Genomic DNA, 10,367 nt, shown 5'->3' with positions numbered 1-10,367 from the left:
GGTTGAGGAGAGGTATAAAAAGGTGGGCTTAGCATGTGGAGGGGAGGAGGCATGTGGCCCCCAGAGGAAGAGGAAGACAGACCCTAGTGTTGTCTGCAAACCCATAGCTCCCCGCCTCTATGGTATCTGACCAGCACAAGATGGTCAGGCCTTGGTCAGGACCAAGGACAGCTCCTGGCCAGCTGCTGCTATCCTCTAGGAGGGTTCCCTCTTTCTGTCTCCTCAATCAGAGTTCCACCCTGACTGCCTCTCAGGCACCCCAGTCTTATCCTCAGTTAGGATCTCAAGAGCAAGACAGCGCTCATTCTCATTCCTGAGCCTTGAGTCTCCTTGGAGGTGATAGAACAGTTTATTCCCATGTTTGTCTCACTCTTTTTCCTGTTCTTTTCTCAGCCTCTGCACAAATTCTGTGCCCTCCATTCTTTATCCTCATTCAATCTCTTCCTACACCAGCCAGCATCAGTCCCCCTTTCATGTTATCCCCTGAGGTCACTGTCCCCTTTCCCCTACCCTTCCTCAGTCCCATTCTCACTTTACTCTTGATTTGTCACTTCTCCTAGGGTGTATGGAGATGTTTCACGTACTTTTTGTCCTCTTCTCCCACGACATGGCACGCAGGTGTCTTTCTCCTCCCTGCCATGACCAAATGTAGCACACATAACCCGGGAGAATGAGGGGTCTAAATAACAGCTTATGAACTCAGACCTGGGTTTGATACTGATGGTGCCAGTGACTTGCTGTGTCTTATTTGGCATTTAGCCTCTGAACCTCAGTTTCCTCATCTGTAAAATGGGACGATTCTTACTCCAAAGACTAAACTCTCAGAATGTAGTACCTGGTAAACAGTAAGTGCTCAGTGTTTGCCTGATTGACATAGACTGCTGTGAGGGTAACAGCGAATTCCTTCTGTACATGTGCTACGCAGAGGACTACTTTATAAAGTTTTATATCTAAATTAATTTGACCCAGCAATCCTATTAAGAGTACTGTTGTTACAACCCCCGTTCTGCAGATGGGGAAACAGCCTTAAAGACATTAACTTTGTTAAGAGTCTCAGTAAATGGCAGAGCCCAATATTCGAACGAAGGCAGTTTGGCACCTGAATTAAAAATTATGCAACGCCATCTCCCAGATGTTAGAGTGCACAGGAAGTGCTTAACAGTGTAGGTAAATAGGAACTGCTCAAACTGGTAGTTATTTTCAGGGAGTCGGTGTTTCTGAGGGCCCGGGGAGCTGACCCCGAAGACCAGAATCTGGAGAGGCTAGCCAGGAGAACTACAACACCCATGAGGCTCCGCGCCTTCCTCTGAGGCACTTCCGGTTGGCTTGGGGCTCTGAGGCAGGCCATTGGTTCTCTGTGGGCGGCTTGGCGAGGATTGGAGGGCGGGAGCCCTGCCGTTTAAGATTGGTAAAATTGCCATCCGCCCCGCCTCAAACGCCCGGAAGTAATCTCCCTTGAGACCCATGCGTAGCTGAGAAACGGGAATTTGAAAGGGTTGGGGGCTGGACCAAGGGCTGCGGAGTGAATGACCCCCAGCCCCCTGCCCCTACCAAACGACTCTGACCCCTTGAGGACTGCGTTTGAGGACGCGGGGCCTGAAGCTGACCGAGGGAGATCCCCGCTGCTTCCCGCCACCGAAGCTGTGCCTCATGGTATCTACGTTCAGTAGCCCCGCCGAGGCGGCGCTGCAGCGAGAGGCGGGCGCAGCAGGGCTGCTCACTCCTCTCGATGACCTGGATCGAGTGTACGAGCTGGAGCGAGTCGTTGGATTTGTCCGCAACCTGGGGTGTCGAAGGGTGAGGGCAGGTTCGAGAGGGAATGGTTGCCCAGAGGATTGGGATCTTGAGGTATTTTTGTGAGGATGGGGTCTGGGGGAGGTGTTCCTCTGGAAGGCGCTTTGAAGGTTAGGTAGGGAGTCCCGGCAGGTTTTCCTTGAAGAGGCCCTCGGTGCAGGAGAGGCCGTATCTGACTCCATGCTTTATGCTTAAAGGTGGCCTTGCAGTTCCCTGACCAGCTGTTGGGAGATGCTGGGGCCGTGGCTGCACGACTGGAGAGGGCTACGGGGTCGAAGATGTTCATTCTGGGAGACACGGCCTATGGCAGGTGTGAACTTGAGTTTAAGGATTGGGGGTGGGGTAGGTTTAGTGATCTGGGGCTCATGGTGTTTCTCCTCTATGACAGCGTCTGCCCCAATGGCTATATTTCTCCATTATGATGACTCCTCTCCTGCTACTAGCTTTTCTCAGTGACAGCGTTTTCTTTTCGTAATGTCATTTTCTTCACTGACCACGTGTCCCATTGATGACAGCAACTCTTCCTGATGAGAACCCCTCTCACTAATGGTATCTCCTTTGCAGCTGCTGTGTGGATGTACTGGGTGCTGAGCAAGCTGGAGCTCAGGCCCTTGTACATTTTGGCCCTGCCTGCTTAAGCCCTCCTGCCCGCCCACTGCCTGTGGCCTTCATCCTTGGTCAACGTTCTGTGGCCTTGGAACTCTGCGCTAAGGCCTTTGAAGCCCAGAACCCAGACCCTACAGTTCCTGTGGTGCTGCTGAGTGAGCCGGCCTGCGCCCATGCCCTGGGTGAGGGGTTTTGCCTGTGCATGCCACTCTGTGCCTTCATTTCCCCATTTCAGTACAGTCCCATGGAGCTCTCAATATGGGCTTGACCCCACTCTTTGCTTTTGGGTCACATTCAGTCTCCTGGGGATGAGGGGGATCCTGATTTACCAGGCCCCAACCCTGACACCACTTCCTTCTTCCAGAGGCCTTGGCCACTCTTCTGCGCCCACGGTACTCAGATCTGGTTGTCTCCAGCCCGGCTTTTCCCCTGCGAGTGGATTCCCTCAATCCAGATCCTGAACCCCTGGAGCGTTTTGGGCGCCACTTCCCCCTGGCTCCAGGGAGGTGTCTGGAAGAGTATGGTGCCTTCTATGTTGGGGGCTCTGAGTCCATTTCAGACCCTGACCATGACCCAGACCTGAGCCGGCTGCTCTTGGGCTGGGCACCAGGGCAGTCTTTCTTCTCCTGCTGCCCAGACACAGGGCAGACTCGGAATGAAGGTGCTCGGGCTGGGCGGCTCAGAGCACGTAGACACTATCTGGTAGAGAGGGCTAGAGATGCCCGTGTGGTGGGGCTGCTGGCGGGCACACTGGGTGTGGCCCAACACCGTGAGGCACTGGCACACTTGCGGAACCTGACGCAGGCTGCCGGCAAGCGTAGCTATGTTTTGGCCCTGGGACGACCCACGCCTGCCAAGCTTGCCAACTTCCCTGAGGTGGATGTCTTTGTGCTATTGGCCTGTCCTCTGGGTGCCCTAGCCCCCCAGCCTTCTGGCAGCTTCTTCCGGCCTGTATTGACACCGTGTGAGCTGGAGGCTGCCTGCAACCCTGCCTGGCCACCTCCAGGCCTGGCTCCCCACCTCACACATTATGCAGACTTATTACCTGGTGAGTGGTGGGGGCACTGCCTAAGCTAAAAACACTTGGGGCATGGAGTCAGGGGGCCAGTATGGATCCTCTTTCACCTTCCCTTCCAGGCTCTCCCTTCCACGTGCCCCTCCCTCCACCTGACTCAGAGCTGTGGGACACCCCAGATGTGTCACTCATTACTGGGGACCTACGACCCCCACCTGCCTGGAAGCCATCGAGTGATCCTGGATGCACAGCCCTAACGCCGCGGCCCCAACTGGAGCTGGCTGAGAGCAGCCCTGCAGGTGAGTGTGGCAAATCCCCACTCCCCTCTGAACTCTTCCCCCGGATTCAGCCCACTCAGCCTTAGCCCCCTACCTCTGCAGCCTCGTTTCTTAGTTCTCGGAGCTGGCAGGGACTACAGCCCCGCTTGGGTCAGACGCCAGTGACAGGAGCTGTGAGCGGAAGACGAGGGATTGCCATCGCCTACGAGGATGAGGGAAGCAGCTGATACCATGTGGGACCAGAGTCACAGGTGGACTTAAGAATCACTGCTAAAACCTTTAGTGCTCCCTACATCAACCTCACCCCTCTGCCAGGATCCTTGAAGGAGACTCTCACTGAGGCAGCCCCTCACTTAGGATAGGATCCAGCTCTATCCTGTCCTTTCCTGGCACTGGCACAGGTACACAGCTTGGCAGATATTGGCTTACTAAATGCCTGTTGTTTGACTGATGGGGGGAAATGGCTTTGGGTCTTCCCTGAAGCCTTGTGGGCCAACTATCCTCCTGGGAGCAGTCCAAGACCTCTGGCCAGTCCCAGTTCCTGTTGTGCAGTCAAAGGCAGGTGCTAGATGGTCTAGACCAGGGCTCTTAACCTTGGCATTATTGACACTTTGGGCCAGATAATTGTTTGTTGTGAGGGGCTATCCTGTGCATTGTAGGATGTTTAGCATCGTCTCTGGTTTCTGCCCACTGGATGCCAGTAGCATACTCCTCCCCAGTTATGATAACCAAAAGTGTCTCTAGACATTGACAAATGTCCCCTGTGAGTGCAAAATTGAGAACCACTAGTCTATACCTATGCTGTTCAATACAGTAGCCACATGTGGCTGTTCAAATATAAATTTGAATTAACTAAGATTAAAAACTCAGTTTCTCAGTTATACTAGTCAAATTTCAGTGCTCAGAAAGCTACATGAGAGGACAGCACAGATATAGGCCATTTCCTGACATTTCTGTCAGGCTATACTGGTCTACCCTGACTCCAGTTTGTTTCTCAGGGAACAGAAACTTGAATAAACTAGATAATTTTTCTTCTTGTTTCTTTTTATTTGTCAAATGCTGCAGGTCTTACACAGGTCGTGTGGGTCCAGATCTGAATTGTATTTGACTGGATTCCTGTCCTCACAGTGTAGTTGGAAGAAAGGCAGTTAAAACAGGCAATTACCACACAGTGAAGCAGTATTTGTGAGGAGGGAAGTCCCCAAGGGTAGCTGAAGCCCAGAAGAGACTTACCAGAGGGAGTGTTACCCAAGCTGGATCTCTTTGAGAAAAAAAATAATTATCGGAAGAAATGGAGTGAAAAGGACATTTGGGCAAAGGGTACAGCATGCTTAAACACACAGGCATGAACTAGCATGGTGGGTGCTTCAAGCAAAGTGGAGTTGCTGGACCCTAAAGGTTCAGAGGTATGAAGAAAACTACTCACGTCATTCCCTGCATTTGCTGAGAATTTTGGCCTATTGGCATTGTCTGGGGTGTTGAAGAAGCCAGTGAACAGGGAGATGTGGTTACTGCCCTCAAGGATTGCCCAGTCTGCTGGTGGAGGCAATTTATAAACTCAACTGTGGTAACTGGGACAAGGGTACCAATCATGTTCTACAAATATGTATTGGGCACCCACTGTGTGCCAAGCACTGGAAATCCAGTGGTGAGCTCAGGGATCCTTTAACAGTGCTTACATTCTCTTGGTGGGACAAGCTAGACAATCATAACACTTAGTATGCCGAATGGTGATGAGTGCCGTGGAGAAATACAAAGCTAGGAAGGAGTGTAAGAGAGAGGGGCTTGCAATATTAAACAGGATGGTCAGAGAGGGCCCCCCCCCCCATGTTTTATGTTTATCAGTAGTTCATTGCTTTTTATTGCTGAACATTCACCCGTAGTATAAATATGCTACAATTAGACTATGCATGTTGACAGAAGGGAAGGCCTTTTGAAGACAAGCAAAGACTGAGAGAAGTTACAAGTGAGCCACATGAATAGTAGGGAAAGCAGTAGGAACAAGTGCACGTGCAATGCAGTGGGATAATGACTGGTATGTACAAGGAATAGCAGGGAGGCCAGAACAGCCAGAGGAGGGAGTTAGTGGGGAAGTATTAGGGGGTGAGGTCAGGTAAGAGGCATGGGGAGCAGCATCAGTAGAGGCCTAGAAGGCCACTATAAGGACTATGGCTTTTATTCCGTGGGAAATGGGAGCCACTGAGGTATTTTAAAGAGAGTAACACCATTTTGCTTAAGTTTCATAAAGATCTCCAGGGAGGCGGGGGAGCCCAGAGCAGGCGCCCTGCCTCTGGTTGTGGAAGGAAGGCTTCCTGGAAGAATGGTATCTGAGGACCAGCAGGTGTTGGCCAGGCCCTGTAGTGAGCACAAAGAAGCGTGCTTCAGGTAGAGGAAACAGCAGGGCTCAGGGAGAGAGCAGACACTCTCACGGAGCTGGGCGGGCCGGCCAGGGACGAGGCCCGCGGGATCAGCACTGGCTTGGAGGCTAAGCTCGGGTGGAAAGCAGAGCTGGTGGGCCAGGGCAGGGAGGAGAAGGAGCGGGCGTGGAGGGATGCGAGCCGGACTGCCAGGGAGAGGGCGAGGTACTCCGTAAGGAGGGTACCCGAGCCCCTAGGGGCGCGAGACTACAACCACCACAATCCTTAAGCGCTAGCAGTTCCGGCGTCGCCAAGTACCAGACCTGCGGCGACCCGGCGTGGGGTCACGTGGCTCTGGTACGTCACGTGGGCGAGTCAGGTGACGCTGCGGGGTGGGCCGACAGATTGCGGGGCTGACGGTGGACGCAGGGACGCGGTTCAGTTCCGGACCCCCCAACCGAGCCCCGCTCTCTTTGCCGCCATGACGGGGCTGGTGCTGCTCTACTCTGGGGTCTTCGTGGCCTTCTGGGCCTGCATGCTCGTCGTGGGTGAGGCCGGGCCCTGGCGGGCGGGGCCGGCATCGGGCCGAGCTGGAGCCCAGCTGGGAAGCGGGGTCTTGGGAGTACTGGTACCCCGGGCCCTGCCGCGCGCCTTTCCTGGGCTCTAGCCCTGACAGAAGAGACCTGGATCTCCAGCTGCTTGAGGAGGGGCGCCGGCGGGGGCCGATGGGGACCGCGAGCGCAGCTCTAGTGTTTCTGCCGCCTCTTTCCCCGGCACACTGCTGTGGTCCCTCTCTTGCTCCTGATCGGCCTGCTTGGGTCACGAGCCGGCTGCTCCAGTTCCTCTTTTCCCGATCGTTTTGCCTTCCCCCACCCACAGTTTGTTGGGTAAACAGCGGTGCAGACTGGGCTGACTGGATCTGGTGAGGCCGTCCCAGACCTCTTTGTCCTTCCCCTCGTCCAGGGTATTCTGGTCTGCGGGTAGCTAGCTGCCCTTGGGAGGTCTCGATCTGGGAGGTGCAGTCACAGAGGGAGATACGTTACTGAGGGAGTGGCAGAAAATGGAGGCCTGAGCTGAGGGATGTGTATACAGCTGTGCTTTCACGTGGGGCCCGCCTGCGGACTCTCCTTGACTTAGGTATAGGCAGCTCTTCGGGAAGGTGGTCCATCAGCTGGTCAGCAACTTATTGTCTAAGTTAGGGAGCTTCTCTTCAGGGAGGAGCCCCTAACCCCATTTTTCTTACTGCTTCAGGAATCTGCTACACCATTTTTGACTTGGGTTTCCGCTTTGATGTGGCATGGTAAGGGAGAGGATTTCCCTAGGAGAGTCTTTGCAACCTGCCTTCTCTGATCTGAACCCCCAACCCCACCCCACCCCACCCCACCCCTCAGCTGTCTGGGAAATAGGAAATGTTACGTCTCAGCATGCAGGACTGGTGGGATTGGAGTGGACACGGGGGTGGATTTTGTGCTCACTTCTCTACCAGAGCTGAATGCCTTCCTTTCTATCCGCACACCAGGTTCCTGACGGAGACTTCTCCCTTCATGTGGTCAAACCTGGGCATTGGCCTCGCTATCTCCTTGTCTGTGGTTGGGGCAGCATGGTGAGTTTTGGAGCCATGGGACTGAGTGAGGGACTGAATCATAGCAGGTGGTGTCATTGGGCTCTTAGTCACCTTGGGAGCAATGACAAATTTGCGCTCTGCTCATTGGTTTCTTATCCATTTTCCAGGGGCATCTATATTACTGGCTCTTCCATCATTGGGGGAGGGGTGAAGGCCCCCAGGATCAAGACCAAGAACCTAGTCAGGTAAGTGTAAGACCCTTGGACTGTTGTCAGAACCAGTTGCATTTGGAGCTGCCTGTGTATATGACCTGACATGGTATTCCTGACCAGCCTCCTGATGGGATGGGGTGTCAGTGAGGGAGAGGTGGCTGAAGAATCTGGGGAGAAAGGTTGGTTTCTTTCTCATTTCTTTCTTCCTCTCCTCTCCTACCCCCAATCCCCCACTGCCACTACCAGCATCATCTTCTGTGAGGCTGTGGCCATCTATGGCATCATCATGGCAATTGTCATTAGCAACATGGCTGAGGTATGGAGGACCAGGGTGGGGTGGGCATCCATTTCAGTATATTGCTTAGTGATGGTGGGGAGGGGGATGGAGTATGGGGTGGTATCTGATTACTTCTCTGCCTCCCTCAGCCTTTCAGTGCTACTGACCCCAAAGCCATTGGCCATCGAAACTACCATGCAGGTAGGTGGGTGTGTGGAGGCAAAAGGCTGGGGCTTCACAGCTTCTTCCCCATCCCATGCACCCTCAAGCTCAGACTCCTCATTTTGATAGTCCCCCACCTACTTTGGCCTGCTCTACAGAGTTGGGGTGGTGGCTGGCCCCATTAGTTTGTGCTGGATTCTTGCCCTCATCTCTCCTTGTTTCTGGCTTGACCTCAGTGCTCCCTTTCCATCCCCGCAGGCTACTCCATGTTTGGGGCTGGCCTCACAGTGGGCCTGTCTAACCTCTTCTGCGGAGTCTGTGTGGGCATCGTGGGCAGTGGAGCCGCCCTGGCTGACGCGCAGAACCCCAGTCTCTTTGTAAAGATTCTCATCGTGGAGATCTTTGGCAGTGCCATCGGCCTCTTTGGGGTCATTGTTGCAATCCTTCAGGTGCTGAATCCCCCTGGGGAGCCTCTGTCCTTGTCCCCAACCCAGCCTCACCCTTCTGGAGGAGCCGCAGTGTACCCTTCTTAACCTGTAACCGTAGAACCCCTGAACAGCTTCCACACTGCATTCCCATCTTCTGGTTTTCCCCTTTTGAAGCCTTCCATTTATTTGTTTCCAGCTTGGTATCTGACAACTGTCTTTTTTTGTATGTTGTATTGTATCTATATATGTTTCACTTAGCCTCTCTTTTCCTGTTGTTATTGTATCTGTCTCTCTGTTTCTTTGTGGTGTAGACCAGGTTGGGATCTTGTCTGTGTCTGTCTTGGTGTGAGTGACTTTCTCATGGCCTGTGGGTATCTATGCTGTCAGCAGGACAGCACAACTGAGGTGTGTGTATCTTGTTTGTTTGGAAATGTGTGAGTGTGGCTAAGGAGCAGCTGAGTGTGACTGGGGGAGCCTGACTGGGTTGACGTTCGGTGACTCTCACTGTCCGTATGCAGCTTCGGTCTGTCTGTCACACAGTCCAGCTCTGTAGTTGTCTGTCTCTGTTCATCTGTGTTTGTCACAGCATGTCCATCCTGGTCCAGTTATCCGTGTGTTGTGGCCCCTCCATCCTGCCATGGGTTTGCTAGGTCTCATCTGTCATTTGTCACTGTCTAATTTATTTCTCTGTCCCTGCCTGATTTCTCCTGTTCTTTTTTTTTTTTTTGCAGACTTCCCGAGTGAAGATGGGTGACTAGATGATCTGTGTGGGTGGGGGCCGTGCCCCACTCTTATTTATGTGTGGTTTTCCCGGGACAGCTGGAGTTGTGCCCCTTAGGCTTTCAGGGGGCTCAGTGTTCAGGGCTCTCCCCACACTCCTCCCTGCGTCAACTTGGAGGCACTGCCTGGCTGGATCCTCAGTGTGGGAATGGGCCGCTGATGACTATGTGCAGCTTTGCACCTGTGTCCCACCACCACCTGTAAACCATCTTCCCAGTGTTTGTGAAATAAAAGTGGTATTTGTCTGGGTCAGTGCCGCTTCTGTTGCCTTCCTTAAACACCTCCTTTCACAGAGGGAGGGTAAACAGGTCTATAAGCCTCAACCTCATGCCAGCCTCTTGCCAGCTTTCTGACTCATACACACTGTCTCTGCTCTGGACAGAGCTGGCTCTTGGGTGGGGAGGGAAGAATGCTGGGCTGAGGACTCTAGCCCTGAACATCTTCACTGAAGGGAAGGAGGGAGTCGGGATATGGACCCAGGTGTTTGTGTGGGAGGGAGGTGTCCTTCTAGTCCCATGCCCTCAGGGCTCTTGTCAGATCAGCTGCAAGTACTCACCCTACTCTACCCTCAGGTATCCATCACCTCTTATGCCGTGGGGCTTGGAACGCATTCATTTGCCTCCATGCATCTCAGCACCATCCCCTGTCAGTAACTAATTTGATCCCTTGTTTCCAAGGCCCTGTCCGGCTCCTCCCACTCCTGTCCAACCTCTTACCCAACCTTCTGTTACCCTGAAAGCCCCTGTCACACACTTCAGTCCACGCATTTGAGGGTCCTGTCCAACTAGCAGCCCCCTTTAATCATGTTCCTATGGATGAGTGGATAAATCCCTGACGCCCCTGCACCTAACTTCCAAGTGCACTTTTTTGGCTGAGTTCGCGCTCCAACCCAGA

General features: G+C 53.4%; 2 protein-coding genes across 4 annotated transcripts; both read left to right on the top strand.

Annotated features, from left to right (window-relative positions):
- Positions 1-1,420: 1,420 nt before the first annotated feature.
- On the top strand, positions 1,421-4,724 carry DPH2 (diphthamide biosynthesis 2). 3 transcript variants are annotated; one of them, XM_010948880.3, is made up of 6 exons: positions 1,422-1,797; positions 1,992-2,104; positions 2,359-2,582; positions 2,765-3,448; positions 3,538-3,714; positions 3,796-4,724. In XM_010948880.3, exons 1-6 carry the CDS (start codon positions 1,651-1,653, stop codon positions 3,918-3,920), a joined length of 1,470 nt encoding a protein of 489 aa, XP_010947182.1. In that variant the 5' UTR covers positions 1,422-1,650; the 3' UTR covers positions 3,921-4,724. The 3 variants fall into 3 exon arrangements, with proteins under 3 accessions (XP_074232737.1, XP_010947182.1, XP_010947192.1); XM_074376636.1 differs by lacking the exon at positions 1,992-2,104 and having other exon boundaries at positions 1,421-1,797; XM_010948890.3 differs by lacking the exon at positions 2,765-3,448.
- Positions 4,725-6,413: 1,689 nt separating this feature from the next.
- ATP6V0B (ATPase H+ transporting V0 subunit b) lies at positions 6,414-9,725 on the top strand. The gene is made up of 8 exons (XM_010948866.3): positions 6,414-6,598; positions 7,302-7,350; positions 7,570-7,653; positions 7,782-7,859; positions 8,073-8,142; positions 8,253-8,304; positions 8,524-8,714; positions 9,425-9,725. The coding sequence occupies exons 1-8, from the start codon at positions 6,532-6,534 to the stop codon at positions 9,449-9,451; spliced, it is 618 nt and encodes a 205-aa protein (XP_010947168.1). The 5' UTR covers positions 6,414-6,531; the 3' UTR covers positions 9,452-9,725.
- The last annotated feature ends 642 nt before the right edge of the window (positions 9,726-10,367 follow it).

Source organism: Camelus bactrianus, chromosome 13, assembly GCF_048773025.1.
Source record: "Camelus bactrianus isolate YW-2024 breed Bactrian camel chromosome 13, ASM4877302v1, whole genome shotgun sequence".
NCBI classification, from domain to species: Eukaryota; Metazoa; Chordata; class Mammalia; order Artiodactyla; family Camelidae; genus Camelus; species Camelus bactrianus.
Note: the sequence above shows the minus strand (reverse complement) of the source record. Positions and strands in the feature narration are given on the sequence as shown.

Excerpts from the sequence above, each read along its gene's own strand:
- DPH2 (XM_010948880.3), top strand. The coding sequence starts at position 1,651 with ATGGTATCTACGTTCAGTAGCCCCGCCGAGGCGGCGCTGCAGCGAGAG. Across the intron at positions 1,798-1,991 it reads GCAACCTGGGGTGTCGAAGG|GTGGCCTTGCAGTTCCCTGA; the intron begins GTGAGGGCAGGT and ends TTATGCTTAAAG. Across the intron at positions 3,715-3,795 it reads GGCTGAGAGCAGCCCTGCAG|CCTCGTTTCTTAGTTCTCGG; the intron begins GTGAGTGTGGCA and ends CTACCTCTGCAG.
- ATP6V0B (XM_010948866.3), top strand. The coding sequence starts at position 6,532 with ATGACGGGGCTGGTGCTGCTCTACTCTGGGGTCTTCGTGGCCTTCTGG. Across the intron at positions 7,860-8,072 it reads AAGACCAAGAACCTAGTCAG|CATCATCTTCTGTGAGGCTG; the intron begins GTAAGTGTAAGA and ends TGCCACTACCAG. Across the intron at positions 8,715-9,424 it reads TCATTGTTGCAATCCTTCAG|ACTTCCCGAGTGAAGATGGG; the intron begins GTGCTGAATCCC and ends TTTTTTTTGCAG.